The 25653-nt window shown below is 36.5% G+C and overlaps 1 protein-coding gene across 14 annotated transcripts in view; it reads left to right on the top strand.

The window, feature by feature from the left end:
- Window positions 1-25653, top strand: part of DLG1 (discs large MAGUK scaffold protein 1) — a 284649-nt gene that overhangs the window by 167387 nt on the left and 91609 nt on the right. For all 14 annotated transcript variants that reach the window (XM_029215162.1, XM_029215160.1, XM_029215159.1 and 11 more), the window contains 3 exons: window positions 2912-3056; window positions 15353-15473; window positions 20029-20185. In XM_029215162.1, the coding sequence (XP_029070995.1) occupies window positions 2912-3056; window positions 15353-15473; window positions 20029-20185 (423 nt within the window). The remainder of the gene's footprint in view (window positions 1-2911; window positions 3057-15352; window positions 15474-20028; window positions 20186-25653) is intronic.

The following is a 25653-nucleotide window of genomic DNA, read 5'->3' as shown; positions in this document are numbered from 1 at the left end:
GTTCCCACACTCTGGCACAGCACTTCCCCTGAACCCAGAAGTCGTGAGAAGAGCTAGAGCCTCGTGGTCTAGACAGGTCAGATGTGGTCTTCTAATATGTTACAGCTCTAACACGTCAGCCATACCCAAGCCCAGCCTTTACTCCAGAAAAGGTTGAATGAAAGAGCTCATAATGGTAGGGGACAATATGAGAGTAACAGTAGCTAGGACTCTCCCCTAACCAAGCAACCAAAGCCTAGTGGACACGTAGGCTCAAGTGAATCTGAAAAGGCATACAAACAAAGTCTGGTATAGTGGTGATTTGGTCTATCTCCTATTTATTTATTTGCCCTTTTTTAATAGTTATGCTAGGAAGAGCAACTAATTATTTTTGAGTTAATGATAGGGAGGAGGAAGGAACTGTCCTTCAACTGCTTCTCTCTAACTTATCCTCTCACAGCTATGACTTGCCACTCTTTCCCCCAAGCTACAACCAACACTCCCTCATCATTGCATACACCCCCTCACCAACACACACCAGTTCCAAACAACCTTCTTTCTCCACTATGTTTCTCACTTTTATTTTTAATTTCTTACATACTGTGCCTTCTTTATCCTTCTTCCAAAATCAATTTTAGGGGTAGGGAGCCAGAAATTCATGCTGATTTACCATTTAGGGAGGCTTTTGTTGCCACAATTCCACTGAAATTATTCAATTCTTAATTCTCACCTTAATTGATGTATCAGGCATTTGACATACCTTCTTCCTTCTTAAAACACTCTTTCCAGTTTGCCTGATAGTCACCCTCTATCTTGCTATTCCTCTTAGCTCACCAGCCATTCCTTCTCATTCTCCTTTTCGGTGCATCTTCTCCCTAACTTCTAAACATTGAAGTGATCCAGGACTCATATACTTAAACATATTCTCTTCTCTCTTTGATAGGTGGTCAAATAACTTACTGGGTCTTATTGTACATGATAGTAATAAGTATTGTTTTCTGAACTTCAGTCTCCTTCTCTATGTCTCAAGAGTCATCTCAAATATAATATACAGTTGGCTCTTTGTATCCGTGGGTTCCGCATCTGTGGATTCAACCAACTGAAGATCGAAAATATTTGGTGGGAAAAAATTCCAGAAAGTTCCCGAAAGGCAAAACTTGAATTTACATGGCATTTATATTATATTAGGTATTATAAGTGATCTAAAGATGATTTAAAGTATAAGGTGAGGGTGTGCGTAGCTTATATGCAAATACTATGCCATTTTACGTAAGGAACATGAGAATCTGCAAATTTTTTTTATCCTCGAGGAGGGTAATGGGGGTAGTGGGGTTATAGAATCATTCCCCCACAGATACCGAAGTACAACTGTATCTAAAAATGAACTTTCAAATCACGGCAACCCACCCCACCCTGCCCCCCAAAATTCTGCTCTTTGCATAATTTTCACATCTCATTAAACGGGAACTTTATCCTTCTAATTTCCCCAAGTCTAAAACTTTAGGATCATTCTCTTTCTTTCCCACTCCACATTGAATCACCTCAGCAAATCTTGTCAGCTCTTTTATCAGTTATCTAATGCTGCATAAGAAAAAACAAAAATTAGTGGCTAAAATGACAACAATTATTTATTTGCTTACACTTCTGCAATTTGGATAGGTTTGGCCAGGGCAGCCTGTCTTTATTCCATATAATGTCTACTGGGGTGGCTCAACTAGGGCCAGGGGTCCACCTCCAAGTTGGCTCACATATAGTGGACCGGTTGGTTTTGGCTGTCATCTAGGAACTCAACTGGGGCTGTTAGCCAAGTATTCAGTTCTCCAGTGGGCTGTCCACATGGCTAACTTGAGCTTCTCACAAAGTGGTGGCCAGGTTCCAAGAGGGGCATGCCAGAGTTAACTTTTCAAAGAAGACAGCTCTAATGTGTGGCATTTATTAATCCTCTCTTTGCATCACAGTTACTAATGTCTCATTTCAGGCCATCAGAAGAACAGTATACCACAGTTGTGTATTTCAAAATGCAGCAAGTCCTCACTGTACACAGTAGGGTGGGACCATAAAAATGACCATGCAGTTGAAATCCTGCGAAGCATTATTAGTAATCAGTGGTGAAAGTCAGGATTGTTCTGTGACCTTTAGAAGTTTTCGTCAAAACATTTAAAAGTCTCCTGCAGTCGATTATAAAGTCACGTATTAGGGAAATGGAAAATATACTAAAATGAACATTTGTTTAGTGCACTGTAATTTAAAACACTAGAAACATTTATAGTGTTTTATTTCTTTTTAAAAGAAAATGTTTACCAAAAAGAGGAGCAGTCTAAACCTAATGCTAGCAGAAGAGAAAGGATTAGAACAGAAATTAACAACATAGGAAATAGGACAACCATGTTGTCTATGTTGGTAGAGAAGATCAACAAAACCAAAACTTGGGTCTTAGAAAAGATCAACAAAATTGACAAACCTTGGGCTTCCCTGGTGGTGCAGTGGTTGGGAGTCCGCCTGCCGATGCAGGGGACGCGGGTTCGTGCCCTGGTCCGCGGAGCAGCTGGGCCCGTGAGCCATGGCCACTGAGCCTGCGCGTCCGGAGCATGTGCTCCGCAGTGGGAGAGGCCACAACAGTGAGAGGCCTGTGTACAGCAAAAAAAAAAAAAAAAAATTGACAAACCTTTAGCTAGACTGACCAGGAAAAAAAATATGACTCAAATTTCTAAAAGTAGGAATGAAAGAGAGAACATAAGGGAATACTTTTATTTATGAATAACTCTATACCAACGCATTTAGGTAACTTAGATGAAATGGGCAAAGTCCTAGAAAGACACAAACTACCACTCCTATTCAACATTGTACCGAAGATTATACCCAGAGCAATAGGGGGGAAAAATGACATTCCAAGTGGGAAGGAAGAAGTAAAACTTTTGGGATTTTCTTTTAGGTGAATACTGTGTGTTTAGAAGAAGTTACTCATGAAGAAGCAGTAACTGCCTTAAAGAACACATCTGATTTTGTTTTTTTGAAAGTGGCAAAACCCACAAGTATGTATATGAATGATGGCTATGCACCACCTGATATCACCAACTGTAAGTCTGTTTGCTTAAATCTTGTTTCCTTAGATGTGATGTATTTTAATGAAGATTCCCAATATAAAGTTTAAACATTATACAAACATTTTTAAAAGAACTATAAAGCATTTTAACCTAATCATTTTAAAAACCAATTTTAAGTCAGAATCTTCATAATAATAAGTGGAGATGGCTTTTTCACCTTTTCACCTGTAATTTCATAGCAGTAATTACTTTTAACATTTAAGGCATTGATTCTCAAACTTTTATATAACTAACAGTCACCAAAGGTATTTGCAAGTAATGTGGCTTCTTATTTTGTTCTAATAATTTTTGGATGGAGCACAGAAATATACTTTAGCAAGCAATTCTTTTAACAAGCAGGGCAATTCTGATGCTTCTGATGCTGCTGGTTCATGGGCTGCACTTTGAGAAACAGTAACTTAAGGTATTTGTAAAACTTGGGCTTTTCTATACTCTCAACTGTGTGAGCACAGATATTATCTTTGTACTTCAAACTCTTAGTGTATTACCTCACTCTGTGCACAGTACAATTGTATTGCCTAGAAATGAACTGTAATGAAAGTACTTATATAATTTTAAGTTTCCTATTTGATTTTCTTTTTTAATGTACAAGCTGAGATGAGATTTAAATATATTCTTAATGTGTTCATGTTGTTTGAAAAATGAAAGTTTTATTTGGTATGTTGAGTCAATACTAGAATCATCCATGTGTAATAAAGATCATAAATGTACTCTATAATCTGCTTTTCCAAGTTTTCCTTTTTTAAATTGTAGAATTTTAAAGATATTTGTGATTTTGTAAGTGGCAATGTTTCCAGTTTTAAAATGTCAAAAAGTTCATTTTAATCATTAGAAGCTAAATACAAATTATATTTTAAAGTGTATATATACTGTCCTCCAGTGATGCATCTTCATTATCTGCTCATTGATTCATTAATTACTCAAGTATAGCTGAATTATTCTCTTAATAGTATTCAGTCTTTTTAATGGACAGAGATGATGTCTTATACATCATTTGTGTCAGAAAAGAACTTTACTACTTGTTTAAAGTTCTTCCATATATTTGGTCTTTCACAGAAGCTTTATATAAGGGCTTGATGTATTTTATTTGTTATTAGGAGATGCAAATTCAATGATGAGCTCTTGTATTCACCAATTTAAATATTATTTATTATGCTGCTTTATCTGTTCAAGACAGCTATGTCCCAGTTGTTCCACAGATTGAGAGTTGGCATCCTGATTATGGCCAAATATACAAATAGCCAGGCTGCTTCTTAAAAATATGTTGAACTGGAAAAAATGTTACTTTTTATTGAATTATCTCTTTTTATATAAAATAATATGACATTTAAAAAATGGCAGAGCTAGTCCTAAAGAGTAGTAAATAATGATTGTTTTCCCTATAGGCATATGTAGAATATTTCGTCCCTTTTTTTCCATCTGTTATTGAACTAATAGAATATTGTGGAAAAGTTGAAGTTTACCGTGCTAGTTCAACTTCTGTTCTGTTTCTCTTCTTATGAATTTTGTTGTACACTTAACAGTCCATGCTCATACTATAGACGCAATTCACAAGTAACTTATTATGTGTATTTTAAAAAGCATTTGTATTTGAAAACTTCTTACATAAATGATTTTTACCTGTCAGCGCTTGTGAAGCCCTTGCCATCAGACTATTCAACTTACCTGCCTGTCCCTTATGTTGTTAGTCATGTAGTTTCCTCCTCATCAATCTGGCTTTAGTCACTGAAGATGTTAGTGTCAGGTCCATTGTCCTTTGATACACATTCACATTGTCATTCTTAGTGATGTCCAGGCAAAATGCACACTGATTCATTCAACAACCTGGCTTCTTTGTTGATCTCTTTCTTTCTAGCTTTCCTGCCCTCCACTCCAACTCAGATACTTGGTTCCAAGACAATAATTTAGATCTTATCATCGTCAGTACCTTCACCACCTCCAAAATCTTGATTTAAATCATCCCATTCTCTGACTACATCCATCAGTTTATTTACTCCTGTTCTAACAATTCATTCTCATTTTGACCTTCAATCATTTGACACCATTACTTGGTTGTCCCCTTGTGTTTCTACTTGTCTACTTTTTTTTAACTTAGCCTCCTTGGTTTGTCGTGATATTCACTTCATTGCATATATCTTCTACTTTCTTGCCCTCTCTATCTTCACTGGCAGAATCCCAACCCTGGCTCAACCTGCTGTCTTCATCCATTCCTGCTCCCTAAAAAGCAGAACATGCCTGGAGAAAAGCACAGAATTGTAGTTTAAGTTATGACCATAAATCTCAGATGGGGTCACACTCTTATAGCTGTAATCCACATATGGATAATAGCCAAAATATGGTACCCAGGAATAGAAGGAGGTTTATTACTGAAAAAAAAAAAAGTTCATCGGATCTGATAGAGAACATAGTTTCTTTGATGATATTAAAATTCTCATGCTTTTGCATTTATATATCTTTTCACTTTTATATTCTCTTCAGGTGGAAGGCCTTGTTAAACTTCTGATTTGGCCACTGCTCTCTTCCTGCTTTTACTTTAAGCTCTTCCACTTGGCTTCTTTCCTAAACTTTGGAGGGTTTGGGTCATTAATCTTGATATCTAAGGACAATAATTTAGCCTCCCTTGTTTTGTACTTCTCTGAGGAATCTTTTTACTTAGGATTTGGGGTATAGGAAATAGCACTGTTTTAACTAATCATTCTTTGGGCAGTCATTTCTTTGACAGGAGCATTAATTTTTAGTTCCTGCCATATGAGATACTATGCCTTACATGTGAGAATGACTCCTTCAGAAAAGGTCCATTGAATAAAGGCACAGTCTGGATATGGTAGGGAAAAGGTACATTTTCTGGCTTGAGCAGTTGACTGAATTTCTTGCCCAGTTGGGTTTTTTTGTTTGTTTGTTTGTTTCAGCCAAACTTGATAATGCAGCAAAGAAATTTGAGTAAAAAATCAGTAAACTCTAGACTTTAAATGGCCAGTGATTATAATGGTTCACATGCATGTCTGTTGCTTGAGGGCAACATGCCGGTTCCCTTGAAAATCACAGATATTCTTACATATCACCCAAGAAAGACTTTGGACTTCAGAAGAGCCATTGGTAGAAAATCCTTTGGCTCAAATGCAGAAGAGTATCTTATATATGAATTGGATGGGAAGAAATTGCTATTGGAGACTGCAAACGTATAAAATCAAAGATGGCTCTGGACTTGTAAGCTCTATACTATTAATAGACATTATAGACTTTTTCCTTTTTGTATGATTACAGAAAGAGATGTATAGATGCTATCTCCTTTTTTTTTGTTTGTTTTTTTGCTGTCTCCTTTTGATAGCACCTAATTGTTTCCAGTACACCATACTTCCAGTCACTACCTACTGTCTTTCACTCAGGTTACTTCACTCATATATGTAACCTATCTGGCCACTGTAGTAATTTGAAGTAATGATCCTTGCACTTTTGTTTTCCCAGTGGGTGTTATAATGCTTTGTGCATAGAAGGCACTCGGTAATGTAGTGAAAGAAGAGATTCATGGTTAAATAATAAATATTACAGCTAGATTTTGAAATGCCTAGTAACTTTATCATAGTTAATACCTCAAGAAAGTTAAATATTGTTTCTATGTGTTACTGATAGTAATGCACATAATTCAGATGTGTTGTGCTTTTGGAAGTTACAACTGAAATGTGTTGCTTACCTGGGTCAGGAATAGCTTTATAATTTTCTGTTCTTAGCTCTCACTAGAATTACAGTCGATGAACTATAATGATGTTTTGGGGTTTTTTTTTTTGCGTTACGCGAACCTCTCACTGTTGTGGCCTCTCCCGTTGCGGAGCACAGGCTCCAGACGCGCAGGCTCAGCAGCCATGGCTCACGGGCGCAGCCGCTCCGCGGCATCTTGCCGCACCGGGGCGCAAACCCGTGTCCCCTGCATCGGCAGGCGGACTCAACCACTGCGCCACCAGGGAAGCCCTATAATGATGTTTTTTATTATTGAAATGAACCAATAAACAATGTTTGCTTATTTTTTAATTCCTGTTTTTTACCGGGTTTCCATTCTTTTATGGTGCATTAAAAAGAATAATTATAAATTGGGTTGGCAGATCTGAGCTGGTGTCAGGGCATGTCCTTTTTTTTTTTAATAGGCTTTATATTTTAGAGCAATTTTAGGTTCATAGAAATATTAAGCAACGGTACAGAAATGTCTCACCTGCATAGCCTCTCCTATTACCAACATCTACCAGAGTGGTACGTTTGTTACAATTGATGACCCTACATTGCCATATCATTACCCAAAGCCCATAGTATACATTAGGGTTCACTCTTGATGTTGTATGTTCTGTGGGTTTGGACAAATGTATAATGACATGTACCCACTATCAGTATCATACAGAGTAGCTTCATTGCCCTAAAAATCCTGTGCACTGCCTATTCATCCCTCCCTCCCCTCTAACCTCTGGCATCCACTGATCATTTTGCTGCCTCCTTAGTTTTGCCTTTTCTGGATTGTCATGTAGTTGGAATCATACAGTATGTAGCCTTTTAAAATCTTAACTTTTTTACACCTAAAACAACACAACATTGTAAATCAGCTGTACTCCAATAAAAATTAAAAACAAAAAACAAATATGTCATATTTTACTTTTCATAAAATACATTTTAGATAATTTGATTAACATTTCCAATTTACCTGAAACTCACAAAATGGCATTGAATATATCACATATGTCCAATTGAAATACCCAAATTACACCAAAAAGCCTCAAACTCCTTAAAAACAATTAAAGTAATTAATTAAGCCCTCTGCTGATTTTGTCAAATTTGAGATAACAATTCAGTAAATATTTTAAAATATAGCACAGGGTAAAGTTTTCCATAAACTTTTGAATTAAAGAAGGCCTAGATGTTTGAAAAAAACAAACAAACCTTCTTTCACGTAGTAATGTGCATGAGTTTTTAACTCCTTTGGGTAAATAACCAAGGAGTGCAATTGCTGGGTCGTATGGTATGAATATGTTTAGTTTTATAAGAAACAGCCAAATTGTCTTCCAAAGTGGCTGTACCATTTTGCTTTCCCACCAACAACGTATGAAAGTTCCTGTTACTCCACATCTTCACAAGCATTTTGTGTTATCAGTGCTGTGGTTTTTAGCTATTCTAATAGTTATTCAGCAGTATCACATTGATTTAATAAGCATTTCCTTGATGTCATATGATAAGGAGTATCTGTTCATATGCTTATTTGCCATCTGTATATCTTTTTTGGTGAGGTGTCTGTTAAGAGTCTTTGGCACATTTTTAAATTGGATTGTTTGTTGTCTTGTTGAGTTTAAGAGCTCTTTGCATGTTTTGGCTAAAGTTCATTATCACATATATTTTTTGCAGATATTTTCTCCCAGTCTGTGGCTTGTCTTTTCATTCACTAGACAGTGTCTTTCACAGAGCAGAAATGTTTAATTTTAATGAGGTCTACCTTGTCAGTTTTCTTTCATGGATCGTGCCTTTGGTGTTGTATCTAAAAAACCATTGCCAAACCCAAGATAATCAAGATGTTCTCCTATGTTATCTTCTAGGATTTTTATAGTTTGGGGTTTTACTATGTCTGTGATCCATTTTGAGTTAATTTTCACATGGTTTATATCTAGATTCTTTTTTTTTTTTTTTGCATGTGGTTGTCCAGTTGTTCTAATAACATCTGTTGAAAAGACTGCCTTTGCTCCATTGTGTTTGCCTTTTCTCCTTTATCAATGATCAGTTGCCTATATATGAGTCTATTTCTGGATTCTCTGTTATATTCCATTGATCCAATATTTTCCTTTTCTTTTGCCAATATCACACTGTCTTGATTACTGTAGCTTTTTAGGAGGTCTTGAACTCAGGTAGTATCAGCCCTCCAACTTTGTTCTTCTGTTTCATTATTGGGTTGTCTATTCTAGGTGTTTTGCCTCTCCATATAAACTCTACAATCAGTTTGACAATATCCACAAAATAACTTACTGGTGTTTTGATTGGGGTTGCATTGAATCTGTAGATCAAGTTGAGAAGAACTAATAACATCTTGACAGTATTGAGGCTTCCTATCCATGAACATAGGCTCTCTCTCGATTTATTTAGTTCTTCTTTGATATCTTTCATCAGAGTTTTGTAGTTTTGCTCACGTAGATCATTAGATTTATACCTAAGTATATCATTTTAGAGGATGCTAATGTAAATGGTAGTGTGTTTTTAATTTCAAATTTCACTTGTTCATTGCTGGTATACAGGAAAGCAGTCAACTTTATATATTAACCTTGTATAAAGGTTAATATATACAATATATATAATATATTTCAACCTTGCTATAATTGCTTACTAGTTCCATGAGGTTTTTTTTGTCAGTTCTTTCAGATTTTCTACATAGACAATCATGACATCTACAAAGACAGTTTTATTGCTTCTTTCTCAATCTGCATATCTTTTGTTTCCTTTTCCTATGTTAATGCATTAACTAAGACATCCCTCACTTGCTCCTAATTTTAGTGGTAAAGCTTCAAGCTCCTCACCATTAAGTATTATGTTAGCTGTAGGATTTTTGTAGAGTATTCTTTTTTTTTTGGCGGTACGTGGGCCTCTCACTGTTGTGGCCTCTCCCATTGCGGAGCACAGGCTCCGGACGCGCAGGCTCAGCGGCCATGGCTCACGGGCCCAGGCGCTCCGCAGCGTGTGGGATCTTCCCGGACCAGGGCAAGAACCTGTGTCCCCTGCATCTCTCAACCACTGCGCCACCAGGGAAGCCCGAGTATTCTTGATCAGGTTGACAATACTCCCCACTATTCCTAGTTAACTGAGAGATTTTCGTATAAATTGATATTTTGGATTTTATCAAATGCTTTTTCTTCATCTTTTGATATGATTATGTGACTTTTCTTTAGCCTGTTGTTGTGATGGATCATATTGTTTTTTGAATGTTGAACCAGCCTTGCATACCTGGGATAAATCCCAGATGCTTGTGGTATATAATTCTTTTTATATATTGTTGGATTTGATTTGCTAACATCTTTTTTTTTTTTTTTTTTTTTTTTTTGCGGGCCTCTCACTGTTGTGGCCTCTCCCGCTGCGGAGCACAGGCTCCGGATGCACAGGCTCAGCGGCCCTGGCTCACAGGCAAAGCCGCTCCGCGGCATGTGGGATCTTCCCGGACCGGGGCACGAACCCGTGTCCCCTAGCATCGGCAGGCAGACTCTCAACCACTGCGCCACCAGGGAAGCCCATGATTTGCTAACATCTTGTCGAAGATTTTTCCATTTATGTTCATGAGCGATGTTGTTCTAGAGGGTTTTTTCTTATGATATCTTTGTCTGGTTTTGTTAGGATAATGCTGGCCTCATAGAATGAGGAAGTATTCCCTTGGCTTCTGTCTGCTGGAAGAGGTTATAGAGAATTGGTGTAATTCCTTTCTTAAAAGTTTGGTAGAACTCACCACTGAAGGTTATCATTATTGATTCAATTTCTTTAATAGATATAGGCTTGTTCAGATTGCCTGTTTCTTTTTTGTGAGTTTTGGCAGATTGTGTCTTTCAAGGAATTGGTCCATTTCATCTAGGTTATCAAATCTGTGGGCATAGAGTTCTTCATAGTACTTACTATTCTTTTAATCTCCATGGAATCTGTGGTGATGTGCCTTCTTTCATTTCTGTCTTCTCTCTTTTTTTCTTAGTTAGCCTGGCTGGAGGCTTATTGATTTTATTGATCTTTTCAAAGAACCAACTTTTGGTTTTATTGATTTTTTTAATCTGTTGATTTCCTGTTTTTATTTATTTATTTATTTTAAATTTATTTATTTTTGGCTGCGTCGGGTCTTCCTTGCTGCACGCAGGCTTTCTCCAGTTGCAGCGAGCAGGGGCTACTCTTCATTGCAGTGCGCGGGCTTCTCATTGAGGTGGCTTCTCTTGTCACAGAGCTCAGGATCTAGGCACGTGGGCTTCAGTAGTTGTGGCACGCAGGCTCTAGAGCGCAGGCTCAGTAGTTGTGGTGCACGGGCTTCATTGCTCCACGGCATGTGGGATCTTCTTGGTCCAGGGCTCAAACCCATGTCCCCTGCATTGGCAGGTGGATTCTTAACCACTGCGCCACTAGGGAAGCCCAGATTTCCTATTTTTAATTTCATTGATTTCTGCTCTAATTTTTTATTATTTTTTTTCCTTCTGCTTACTTTGAATTTAATTTACTCTTTTTCTAGTTTTATCAGGTGGAAGCTAAGATGATTCATTTTAGATCTTTCTTTTTTTTCTAATATATGCATTCAGCACTATAAATTTCCCTCTAAGCACTGCTTTTGCTGTATCCCACAGATTTTTTTTTTTTTTTTTTTTTGCGGTACGCAGGCCTCTCACTGTTGTGGCCTCTCCCGTTGTGGAGCACAGGCTCTGGACGTGCAGGCTCAGCAGCTATGGCTCATGGGCCCAGCCACTCCGCGGCATGTGGGATGTTCCCGGGCCGGGGCACGAACCCGTGTCCCCTGCATCGGCAGGTGGACTCTCAACCACTGCGCCACCAGGGAAGCCCCTATCCCACAGATTTTGATAGGTTGTGTTTTCATTTTCATTTAGTTCAAAACATTTTTTTTAATTTCTCCGGAGATTTCTTCTTTGACCCAAGCGTTATTTAAGAGTGTGTTTGTGTTATTTAATCACCATGTATTAGGGGATTTTTAGCTATCGTATTTTTATTGATTTCTAGTTTAATTTCACTGTGGTCTGAGAACGGACATTGTATGATTTCTATTTTTTTTTAATTTGTTAAGGTATGTTTCATAGCCCAGAACATGATCTATCTTGGTGAATGTTATGTGGGAGCTTAAGAAAAATATGTGTTCTGCTGTTTCTGGATGAAGTAGTCTATAGGTGTCCATCATATCCAGTTGATTAGTGATGTTACTGAGTTCAGCTATGTCCTTCCTGATTTTCTGCCTGCTATATTTGTTCATTTCTGATAAAGAGGTGTGGATTAATCTATTTCTCTTTTCAGTTCTTTCTGTTTTGGCCTCACATAGTTTGACCCTTTGTTGTTAGGTGTTAAAGATTATCATGTCTTCTTGGAGAATTGACCACTCTATCATTAAGAAATGCCTTTCTTTAACCCAGATAATTTTCCTTACTTTGAAGTCTTCTCTGTCTGAAATTAATATAGCTACTCCTGCTTTCTTTTGATTAGTGTTAGCATGGTATATCTTTCTCCATCCTTTTACTTTTAATATATAGGCCTTTATATTTAAATTGTCTTTCTTGTAGACAGTATATCTTGGGTCTTGGTTTTTTGACCCACTCTGACAGTATCTGTCTTGGAATTGGTGCATTTAGGCCATTGATGTTCTAAGTGATTATTGATATAGTTGGATTAATGTCTGATATTTGCTACTCTTTTCTGTTTGTTACCCTGTTCTTTGCTCCTGTATTTGTCATCCATTTTTTTTCCTGCCTTTTATGGCTTTAATTAAGCATCTTGCGTGATTCTGTTTTCTCTCCTTTCTTAGTGTATTAGTTACATTCTTTTACTTTTTTTTAGTGGTTGCCCTAGAGTTTGCAATATACATGTATAGTAATCTAATTCCACTTTGAGGTAACACTACAGCTTTATCGGTAGTGTGAGTTCCTTATAATAACAAAATAATCCTAATTCCTCCCTCCCATCCCTTGTATCAGTGCTGACATTCATTTCATTTATACATCATAAACATATATACAGACATAGTCGAATACAGTATTACTATTGTTTTGAACAAAGTGTTATTTGTTAGATCAATCAGGAATAAGAAAAATAAGAAAAATGAGTTTTATTTTACTTTTGCTTATTCCTTCATCAGTGCTTTTCCTTTCTTTCTGTGTAACTGAGTTTCTGACCTACTAACTTCCCTTCTCTCTAAAGAACTTCTTTTAACATTTCAAAAGGCAGATATACTAGCAATAAATGTTCCCTCAATTTTTGTTTGTTTAAGGAAGTCTTTATTTCTTCTTCACTTTTGAAGGATAATTTCACAGGTGGGTTTTTTCTCTTAACACTCCACTGTCTTGCTTGAATGGTTTCTGAGAAGTCATATGTAATTCTTACCTTGCACCTCTATCAGTAAGGTGCAGTTTTTTCCCGTGACTTTTTTTAGGGCTTTTCTTCCCTTTTTTTTTATCCTGTAGTTTGAAAAGGATATGCCTAGGTGTAACTTTTCTTTGCATATAACCTGCTGTGTTCTCTGAGCTTCCTAGATCTATGGTTTGGTGTCTGACATTAATTGGAGGAAATTCTCATCATTATTGTTTCAAAGATTTCTTCTATTCCTTTCTCTCCTTTTTCTCCTTTTGGTATTCCCATTACATATATGTTCCACCTTTTGTAGTTCTACCACTGTTCTTGGATATTCTGTTCTGGTTTTTTCCCCCCAGTCATTTTTTCTCTTTGCTTTTCAGTTTTAGTGGTTGCCATTGAGATATCCTCAAGCTCAGATTCTTTCCTCAACCATGTCCAGACTGCTAGTAGCTCATCGAAGACATTCTTCATTTCTGTTACAGAGTTTTTGATCTCTAGTATTTCTTTCTGTTTCTTTCTTAGAGTTTTCATCTCTCCACTTGTATTGCCCATCGTGTCTTTATCCATTAGAGCCATTAGCACATTAATCATTATTGTTTCAAATTCCTGGTCTGATAATTCCAACATCACTGACATATATGAGTCTGGCTCTTATGCTTGCTCTGTCTCTTCAAACTGTGTTTTTGCCTTTTGTGTGTCTTGTAATTTTTTCTTGATAGCCAGGCGTGATGTACTGGATAAAAGGAACTGCTGTAAATAGGCCTTTAGTAATATGGTGATAAGGTGTTGGAGTGGAAAAGTGTTGAATAGGCCTGTGATTAAGTCTCAGTCCCTTAGTGACCTTGTGCCTCTGCAGTGCTCTTCACAGTGCTTCTCAGTATTCTCCCCAGTTCTGCTCCCTTAGGACAGGATGGCTAGAATTGGCTAGATTTGGTTATTTCCCTTCCCCCAGCTCTGTTGGGCTCTGACAAAACCCCAGCAGGTGAGGCTCTGGTTAAATAGTTTCTTCTGAGGACAGACTGTTAAGAAGAACAAAATGCTCGTAATATATTTCAAAATGGTTCCTTTTCCCCTCCTCCTGCCAGAAGCATGACAGAATTTTTCTCCAGTATTCACTGTGAGAACCTGTAGAATTCTAGGAGGTAAAACTCACAAAAATGTGGGGCCCCTGATGATGGGGTCCCCCTGGAGTTTTTGACTCCCAAAGTCGTCCACACTGAGCCCCCAACAATTTGTTAATTACAGTTCAGGTTACTCTATCCCAGCACTTGTTACCACAGAGATTTCTGCTCTAGTAAGTTGTGATTTTCTGTATTCACCTTTCAGTGTCCTTAATTTGGGGGACAGTGTTTTGCCCTATGACTTCTATCTTAAGCATCTAAAAAGGGTTGTTGATTTTTCAGTTTGTTCACCTTTTTAGTTGTTGTTAGGACAGAGTAATGACTCAAAGCTTCTTATATGCCAAGCTGGAAACCAGAAGTCCCTCAATTTATTCTAAAACTTTGTCAAGCATAGCTTTTTGCAAAGCTTTTGGTTTTCGTTATTCACAATCAGATTTTGAGTATACAGTTGATCATTGAACAACATGGGTTTGAACTATGTGGGTCCACTTATACGTGGATTTTTTCAGTACGTACTACAGATCTGCAGTTAGCTGAATCTGTGGATGCAGAACCATGGATATGGAGGCCCATATATAACTATATAACTATAAAGTTATATGTGCATTTTCAATTTTTTGGAGGGTCGGTGCTTCTAACCCCCATGTTGTTCAGGGATCAGCCATATATACTTTCTAAAAACATTAGTCTGCAAAATAACTTCTTAGAAAAATAAGGTTATTGTACTTAAGACTGATTTGGTTCAGTCTTTCCTATGACAGTCTTTTGATTAATCTTTCCTGGATTTCATTGTGCAAATCAGTTACTGTAACTCCAGTTACTGTAAAACCAAACTCCTTTTTAGTTCTGTTTTCTCAGAGAAACCAAATGGAATAAGTTTGCTTTACTGATCTGAATTTCTAAACTAGTTTTTACCTGGAAACTTGAGCTTCTCTAATTTTTTTACCTAATAAATAAATTTTCTCTACCAAATTCTATTATATAAATGAGCGAATATGAATTATACATTAATTAACTTTGAAACTGATAATCCACAAATGTGGTACTAAATGGTATGTTTCCTTTTTCAAGTGTTTTTTTACTTACTTTATTTTGAAGCTTCTTCTCAGCCTGTTGATAACCATGTTAGCACATCTTCCTACTTGGGCCAGACACCAGCATCACCAGCCAGATATTCACCTGTTTCGAAAGCAGTGCTTGGAGATGATGAAATTACAAGGTAACGAACTGAATAGTCATCCTTCTTACATAAAGCCAACTATTAGATGGAGTTATAATTAGCCAACTAGGATAGTCACAATTTTCAGGACTAATTTTATTAGCAGGTAATGAACCTAAACCTTATTTTTTTTTATTGGAGGGTTCATTGAAGGGCCATAAGTGTAAAAATATATTAGAGGGCTTCCCTGGTGGCGCAGTGGTTGAGAATCCGCCTGCCGATGCAGGGGACACGTGTTCGTGCCCCGGTCTGGGAAGATCCCACATGCCACAGAGTGGCTGGGCCCGTGAGCCATGGCTGCTGAGCCTGCGCGTCCGGAGCCTGTGCTCCGCAACGGGAGAGGCCACAACAGTGAGAGGCCCGCGTACCACAAAAAAATATATATATATTACAAATAAATCACTGCTTTTTTTTAGTGTTGCTACTTATTCTGACACCTAAAATTTACTTCCATCTAACATTACTAACGTTACTCACTAACAGTTTTTTAGATTAACAGTCTTTTTTTTTTTTGTGGTACTCGGGCCTCTCACTGTTGTGGTCTCTCCCATTGTGGAGCACAGGCTCCAGATGCACAGGCTCAGTGGCCATGGCTCACGGGCCCAGCCGCTCCGTGACATGTGGGATCCTCCCGGACTGGGGCACGAACCCGTGTCCCCTGCACCGGCAGGCAGACTCTCAACCACTGCGCCACCAGGGAAGCCCTAACTGTCTTTTTATTCCCCAAAAAACTCTTTTATCTAAGTGGGAAAAAAAGTGAAAAAATATTTTAGATCTTTTTCACATTATTCAACATAGTAATATAATATGTTTGAACAGTTTGCTTTATAGCTTTTGTAGAAGTAAATTATGTAGTAGTATTTCATATTATAGCATTTAATGTTAAAATGTATGACAATTCATGTCATTTTATGTTTTTATTAATTGTATTACTGTTAGCATTATTATTTTTGAACCTTTATAATCATAATTATTCTTTATTTGTTAGACTCCTGACTCTAAGCAGTGATCTCTTAAATGTCAGATAGGGGTGTTTGTCTTTGTCCTCTTCTTCAGGAGTTAGCAATATTGAGAACTGAATTTAATAGGTGCTCAGTAATTGTTTTAGGATGAAAATTACTGGAAAGAATAGTGTTTGTGATTATATGTTTGTGGTGTCAATTCTCAAGGCTGTTAACCTTTAAGCTATGCTAGTATACTGACATATCATGGTCGTTCTATTGTTGCTGTTATTTTCTAATACTGCTTATTTATAGAAGTAAAGAGGAAGTAGTTAATGGCTTATCTAGTCTTTAATCAGCATATTTTTAAAATTAAAAATATGTCATATTAGCATCTTGATTGCTGTTCCCCATCTTTTTTCACTACATATCTGTTGTCTGGAATATTTGTTGGACTCTGTAGTATTACACAACAGGCCTATCTGTTTTCTGTATTCTTCTATAAAAATCAGGCAGTTGATTATTGAATATGTCTTCCTAAATGGTGAGTGTTTTATCACTCCCTTTTGATCATTATACTCCTTTGCCCAGGTAATGAAGTACAGATATCTTTACTTCATATTAGAAGTTCTCCACAATTTAACCCTAAACAACTTTTCAGAGATTATATCGCATTACCAATAAAAAGAGAAAATAAAAGAAATCCCAACATACAAACAGTTAATAATTCTAAAGTTCATTTTTTAACAGCTTTATTGAGATATGATTTACAAACCATACAGCTTACCATTTAAAATGTACAACACAGTGATTTTTAGTATATTTCATTATAAATTTCTAAAATTGTAAAATATATATAACATAAAATTTGCTATTGTAACCATTTTGAAATTGCGATTCAGTGGCATTAATTGCATTTATGATGTTTATGACCAACACCACTGTCTTTTTCCAAACCCTGTTCAGGACTTCTCTGCTGATCCAGTGATTAAGACTTCACGCTTCCCAGCTGCATAGCACAGGGAGATCAGCTCGGTGCTTTGTGACCACCTGGGAGGGTGGGAGGGAGACGCAGGAGGGAGGAGATATGGGAATATATGTATATCTGATTCACTTTGTTATAAAGCAGAAACTAACACACCATTATAAAGCAATTATACTCCATTAAAGATGTTTTTAAAAAAAAAAAAAAAGACTCCACGCTTCCAGTGCAGGGGGCATGGGTTTGATCCCTGGTCAGGGAACTAAGATCCCACATGCCACATGGCGCAGCAAAAGAAAAGAAACAAACCCTTTTCATCACCTCAGACAAACTCTATAACCGTTATGCAGTAATTCCACATTTCCCTGTTCTCCCAGCTCCTGGTAGCTTCTAATCTACATTTTGTCTCTCTGAATTTGTAGTTCATGTAGTGGAATCTTATAATACTTAACCTTTTGTATCTGGCTTCTTTCACATAGCATAATGATGTTTTCAAGATTCATACATGTTGTAGCATGTATCAGAACTTCATTTCTGGTTATGGCTGAATAACATTTCATTATATGTATGTACCACATTTTGTTTATCCATTCATCTGTTGATGGACACTTGGGTTGTTTCCACCTTTTGGGTGTTGTGAATAATGCTGGGATAAACACTGGCATGCACATATCTGCTTGCATACCTGCTTTTAGTTCCTTTAGATACATACCTAGAAGTGGAATTACTGGGTCATATGGTAACTATGTTTAGGTTCATGAGGAACCACCTAACTGTTTTCTGTAGCAGCCACCCCATTTTACATTCCCACCATCAATATATGAGGATTCCAGTTTCTCCACATCTTCAGCAACATTTGTTTTTTCTCTTTTGTTTTGTTTTATAGCCATTGTTATAGGTGAGACGTATTCCATTGTGATGTTGATGCATTTCCCTAGTGCCTAATGATGTTGAGCATCTCTTCAAGTGCTTATGTTATTTGAAAAATCAATTTATTTTCCTCTGGAAATACTATTGGATTTCAGCAGGGTATTTTTTAATTATTATTTGCTAATGCAAAATTATAATTCATACATATGTTTTAATGTATTATAGGAACCCTAAACCATGAGTCCACAATCTAACAAGGAAATAAGACCAGTATAGTGAAACCTGTCTTGTGCCCCTGATCCTACCCTGCTTCTCCTACATTGCCCCACCAAGTTAACTCCTTTCCTGAATTTGGGGTTTACTATTCCCTTTTTTCTTTCATATAGGTGTTTATGTATATATTTCCTAAACAACATATTGTTGAATTTTGCCATTTTTGACAAGAAAATACTCAGTGTAATTTTGTTAATCCTGTAAGTGAACTGACAGAGCTGATTAATGATGAATACCTATGTATGACTAGAAAACACCGCTTTAAGTTTTGAGCAGACAAATATTTAAGAAGATTAATTCCACATTATGTGGAAGGATCCCTAAAATACAGTTTTTAGAAGTATTTACTTCTGTTAAGCCGTTTGTTACCAAAAGCTTTCTGCAGTGTTTTAGAAAAAGCAGATTAAATTTTTAAAATATTTACCAAATATGATACATTCTAATCTCAAATGATATTCTGTGATTCATCATATCTAAAACAGTCAGCTCTTGGAATTTTCATGGTCTTACTGGAAGATGTAAATGGTTTTCACACAATTATGTATAAGTGGCAGCAAATGTGAAATGTTATTAGTGGTAAGATGTATTCTGATTTCAGAGATTTTAAATTGGGAGTTGGAGGGAACAAAAGAGATGCACCTTAGAATGGATAAAAAGCAGAGATAGGTAGATGAATTGGAGGGATGTGACTTAAGAAATAAAAATATTTAATTACTTTATATAGAAAGTCTAGAGATGGGCATTTCTGACGTTTGTGTAGCAAAACTAGGTCCATGGTATCTCTGGGATTCTGCTGGTTATCTTCATGATTGTGATATGTCCAAATCAGTAACAGGATTTTATAGTTCATTCTTTTGTGTGGGAGTGATTTGGAATAAGGAGGGGAACAAATACGCTTTGTATGGGGACAGAATATGCTTTGTCCTTGTTAGAGTCTTTCTTTGGGAAGTGACAGTAAAATTTCCTGTTATTTCTTAGGGACCAGAATAGGGTCATAGCCTCACCTTAGCAAATGGGAGTGAAATTGCAGTGACTGGCGTAAGTTATTCATGATTGATCCGTTTGAGAGTAGAAAGGGGGCCTTCCTACCTTCTCTAAGACAAAGGGATATCTGCCTTTTACAACATGTAAGAAGTAGAGACAGTGACTGCTTCTTAGGCAGTAAAGTGTGTGCAACATCAGCTTTTCATGAGTATTATTTTTTGAGTATGCTCTTTATATCATTATTTTTTAATTTCCACATTTTCTCCTTTTTATTTTAGTTTTATGTTTGTTAACAAGGATTTTTAGCTTCTATATAAAATAAGGATTTTTCCTTTTAATTTCTAGGCTTGGAAAGAATCTCTTTACCCCAGAGTTTAGAAAACTTTAAATTTCATCTGACTTTTTTTATAATATGGAAATATGATTCATCAGTAGGGAATTCTCATTGATAGAAAGTCAAGTTCTCTATATGTTTTAAGGTATGCAATATTTTTTTAATTTTCAGGGAACCTAGAAAAGTTGTTCTTCATCGTGGTTCAACAGGCCTTGGTTTCAACATTGTAGGAGGTGAAGATGGAGAAGGAATATTTATTTCCTTTATTTTGGCTGGCGGACCTGCTGATCTTAGTGGAGAGCTCAGGAAAGGAGATCGTATTATATCGGTAGGATATGTTAATCAAAATAATGTTTTTATTATTTTAACTATGACCTGTTAATTATTAAACCTTTTGTTTTTTATATTCTAAAGTTATGGGAGATATTTTGGCTATCTTCTTCTAACATTTTACAACTTAATTGTAGAATTACAGTGTTGACCGGGAACATGTTCTGTATGATAGATTTTCTTTTGGTATTTGACTTACTTATAAGAGATCAGTCTTTATGAATGTGCTTGAAGGAAGTATGTATTCTCTATTTGTTGACTGCAAGGTTTTCTGTATGTCTGTTAACTCATCCTTGTTACTTGCATAGTTCATATCTTCTTTATACTTCAATCTGTTATCGCTTATCTGTTTTTTTGGGTTTTTTTGGTTTGTTTTTTTTTTTGCGGTACGCGGGCCTCTCACTGTTGTGGTCTCTCCTGTCGCGGAGCACAGGCTCCGGACACGCAGGCTCAGCAGCCACGGCTCAGGGGCCCAGCCGCTCTGCAGCATGTGGGATCTTCCCGGACCGGGGCACGAACCCGTGTCCCCTGCATCGGCAGGCGGACTCTCAACCACTGCGCCACCAGGGAAGCCCAACCTTATCTGTTCTTAAAGGAGACTTTTTAAGCTTATCTGAATGGTGGGTTTAACAGTTTTTCCTGGCAGCAATTATTTTCCTTATATCTTTGAAACTATGTTACTATGTGCATCTAATTTTAGAATCAGCATTCCTTCCTGGTGAGTTGAAATTTTTTACCATTAGGTAATGATCCTCTTTACTTGTAATAATGGTTTTTACCCTAGAAGCTATAATGCCTGATATTACTGTGGCTATGCTGACTTTTTTGCTTGATATTTGCCTCATCTTTTCTCCATTTTTTACTTTCAGTTTGTGTCTGTGCTTATGTGGCTATTACCCATACAATTTTAGACTAAAACCTTATCAGTAATTCAGCTGTTCTCCCAAATGACTCAGATTTGGGGAAACCTTAATTATAATGCAGCTGTTTCTAGTATTTTACTTCTGTTTCATTTTTATATCCCTCAAACTTAGTCATTTTTCTTTTTGTTTTTGAACAGCTAATCCAAGTGTTCTACAATTTTTTGTTCATCATCCTTTCTTGTATCTTACTTCTTATGTGTTTCTCAGCAAGTCACTAATAGCATTGGGACTGGATTCATAGTATAGGACTATCTTGATCACTGTAGAAAATTTAGCTTTTCTAGCTCCCATCCTCATGCTAATAGAACTCCTTAGTTATTTCATAAAGCAAAAATGTCCCTCAATATCCAAATGCACCTTAGTGGGAGCTCTTAGATTGTTCTTTTAGCAGTGATTTCTTGATAGTACTTACTCGTAGCATTTACCTGGAACTGTTTTTAATTTGCCCTCACTTATAAATTTAGTCTAGAACTCTATGTTGACAAGTGTTGTCTCTCAATACTATGAACATATTACTTTATACTATCTGTCTTCTTTTGTTGTTGTTTAACAAAAAAGATCACTCTTTGTTGTTTGTAGGTGATTTCTTTTTTTTTACTGATTGCTTTTAAGTCTCTTAGTCTTTGGTACACTGCAGTTTTACTCAAATGTGTCTGTGTCTAGCATTTTATTTATTCTATCTGGAATTCGTTATGCTTGCTGAATCAGAAGAGTCCTGTCTCATCAATTCTGGAATCTTAGCCATTATCTTTTTAAATTTTGCCTTTCCCACATTTTGTGTATTCTGTCCTTCTTGAACTCCTATGAGAGGACATTACCATTCTGTTCTCCATGTCTTTTAATCCCAATTTCATATTTATCAACTCTTATCTCCTTGTACTTAATTTCAGTCAGATCTGTTTTCTAGCTCATAAATTTTCTTCATCTGTGTCTAATCTGCTCTTTAGGCTAAAACTAACTTTTTCATTTCAAAGTACCATTTTCTTTCTAGAAGTTCTTTCTAATTCCTTTTCAAATCTTCCTTGGTGGTTTTGTGGGAGTCTTGATTAAAGTTTCTTATGTTCTTTTAGGTCTTTCTTTTAAACCTATTTATCTTATACAGGCATACCTTGAAGATATTGCAGGTTCAGTTCCAGACCACCACCAAAAAGCAGATATTACAATAAAGCAAGTCAAACAAATATTTTGGTTTCCCAGTACATGTAAAACTTATAATTATACTATATTGTAGTTTATTAGATTAGCATTATATCTTAAAAAACAATGTCCATACCTTAATTTAAAAAATACTTTATTGCTAAAAAATGCTAACCATCATCTGAGCCTACAGAAAGTCATAATCTTTTTGCTGGTGGAGAGTTTGAAATATTGCAAGAATTATTAAAATGTGACAGAGACACGAAGTGAGCAAATGCTGTTGGAAACATGGCACCAATAGACTTGCTCAAAGCAGGGTTGCCACAAACCTTCAATTTGTAAAAAATGCAAAGTACAATAAAGTGAAGCACAGTAAAATGAGATTAGCTTGTATTTTATAAATAATAGTTCTGTTTTCTGAAGTTTGTAGGTATCTAATACATGTTACTTTACGGTGACTTACAGTACATTGTTTTCCTATGTTCTAAATTTTTCATTGTGAACTTAATGTCAGTAGTACTATATGTACTTCACATGTGGGTATTCGGTGCTGCCTGAATTGGGGAGTGGTATTCTTTGAAAAATATCTTAAGTCGATTGTGGTAGACTTGGGAGCATCATTCTTATCATCATTTTTCCATTGTGAAAACTGAAGTTTAAAGGGTGATTTGCTCATAGTAGCTAATAAAACCTAATAAGTGGTATAGGCAGGATTTACCTTAACCACTATATTATGCTACGTCGTTTTGTTTTTAATTAAAAATTTAAGTAATGCTTTCTGAAATTTTGGGATCTGAGATATAGGGATAAAACCTATATCCTGGGTCAGCAATGCTATTCAGTATTGATAACTATTTTAAATCATTTTTTCAATATAAAGTAAAGAAAATCAGAAAGTACTCTTCAAACTGAAGATATATGTGGCTGGAACATGATAAGAAAAGCGTTCCAAAAATTGGATCTTTTATTGCAGTTTTCAGATTGCAGTCCCTCTTGCCACCTGATCCTTCCCTGCACATACTTAGACATATCATCATATTCCTGCAGCCTGCCTTTTTGAGGATCCTTTATAATTCAAGATAGACTGAGTCCAAGACAGAAAGAAGGTGGCTAATCATTTACAAAAGAAGTAGAGCTCTTTCTGGTTTTAGCTGTTCTGAGATATTGGTATAACTAACTGATATTTGAATGAAAGTCTTGGGAATTTGAGTCTTCAAATAAGCTATGGTACTTTGTTAAGGATTATAGTACTACAATTTTAGAAAATAAAGGAAATTATTAATATGCAGTGCAAGTAAATGAAAATTGTATCCTTATGCTTAAGGCTATAGCAACTAAAATAGCATAGTGCTACCCCAAAATAGTGATTATTGGAACAGATTTGTGAAGCAGAAATACACCTTAGTTATAGTGTTAGAATGTTGAGGGCCTTAAGAGACCATCACTCTTAACCGTAACAACCAAAGCCATCTGGATAAGTTTAGAAAAACTAAACTCATCAGAGAACTGAGGATTCAAAGTGACCTAAGTAAAGTAACTTCCAGATAGTAACTAGCCCTACATAGAAGAGAAGACACCCATGGCAGCTGCTCCTTGGAAGACCGGTGGGAGAAAGAGAAGGGTTAGACGGGGATAGCGAGGAACCAGCCAAACTTTACCCCAACATGTAATGGCCTCAGTGGACTGGTGAAACTGATAAAAAATTCTGGGAAGCGCAGAGCAAGTCCTTACCTACCTGCCAACTCTTTTCCATGGGTCTTCACCAAGACCTCAGAGCTTGTAAACCAAAGGTTGTGAAACAACAGGGAATTAAGAAAAAGTTATTACTGAGTCATACAGAGCATCCCAAAATACAAGGCACCTGCCAGTAAATAGGGGACCTTGAGCAGAAGATCTGTGAAAACTAATCTCAGCAACTCCATACTTTGAGGGATGAGAGTGGGGCAAGAAAGCTGAGAAAAAGCCCTCTGAGGCAGTGTGGACAGAGATACCTCCAAGAAATAGCAAGCCTGGGACAGGTCTAGAGAGCAAAGAAAACTTACCAGCAACCTCAGAAGCTGGCAGCAGGGTTATAAAGGTGTATGTTTGTGTGTGTGTGTGTGTGTGTGTAATGAGATGAGATCTTTACACCAGTAAAGGGAATTTTACCAGTGCTCATAGCCTAAGCACCTCAGAAAGAAAAGTCTTAATTCTGCTCTCAAAACATTTGAAACTAAACTTAAAGCTACAACAAAATCCAGTAGCAGCTCAACTATAGGTCATATAGATACAGCTGCCCCACTCTTAGTGGCCTGGCGCGAGGGTTATTCCCAATTCTGGAATTAAATATTATTTATTTTTTATTTCAACCTCTACTGTTATTTTATCCAAAGTGTCTACTTTATAATTAAAAATTACAAAACATGCAAAAAAGAAAGAAAAGCTGGTTGTCAAGCAAAGCAGTCAGTATAAGTAACTTGAGAAAAAGCTCAGATGTTAGATTTATCAAACAGGTATTTTAAAATAAGATAAAATGATGATGATAAAAATACTAAAGGATATAGGAGTAAAGGTAGACAATATGGATGATAAGATGGGAGAATTTCAGCAAAGATATAGAACATATGAAAAATGAGTCACATGGAATTGCTAGAAATTTTTTTTTTAACTATCACAAGTGAAAATTTTGTCTGAAAGGCATAGCAGCACACTGGAATCTGAAGAGGGAAGAATCAGTGAACTTGAACATAGGTCAAAGAAAATTTCCAAACTGAAACGTAAATCAGGAGGGGTGGAGGGAAAATCAGGAAAGAAAAGTAGACCAGAGCATCCAAGGTCTATGGAAGTAAAGAGGAGATGTCAGACAATAAAGAGGAGACAGAATCTTTGAAGACATAATGACAAAGAACTTTCAAAAACTGATGAAAGATATCAACCCACAGATCTGTGAAGCACAGCAAAGCCAAGGCAGAATACATGCAAAGGAAACCAGACCTAGATACATTGTAAAGTGCTAGAAAGCTATGCTAAAGAGCACATGTTAAAAGTAAACACAGAAACACATTACACATATAGGAACAGTACAAATGACAGCTGGATTCTCACTGGAAATATTAGAAGACATAAAGGAATGGAACAGTATCTTTAAAGTGGTGAAAGAAAAAACCTTCAACCAAGAATCCTATATCTCCTGAAATTAGTCATCAGAAATGAAGTTGAAATAAAGACATTTTCAAACAGACAGTATATCTTAGAGAAGTTGTTCTTGACAGACCTACAAGAAATACTAGAAGAAATTGTTCTGGTTAAAGAGAAATTATATCAGATGGAACCTAAATCTGCACACAGGAAATAAGAATAACAGAAGGGGTAAATACCTGGATAAGTATAAAAGGTACATTTTTTAGAAAATAATTTTACATGTTTC

Source organism: Monodon monoceros, unplaced genomic scaffold (genome assembly GCF_005190385.1).
Source record: "Monodon monoceros isolate NGI ecotype Baffin Bay Population unplaced genomic scaffold, NGI_Narwhal_1 Super_Scaffold_11, whole genome shotgun sequence".
Taxonomy (NCBI): Eukaryota; Metazoa; Chordata; class Mammalia; order Artiodactyla; family Monodontidae; genus Monodon; species Monodon monoceros.
This window is presented reverse-complemented; position numbering and strand designations above follow the sequence as displayed.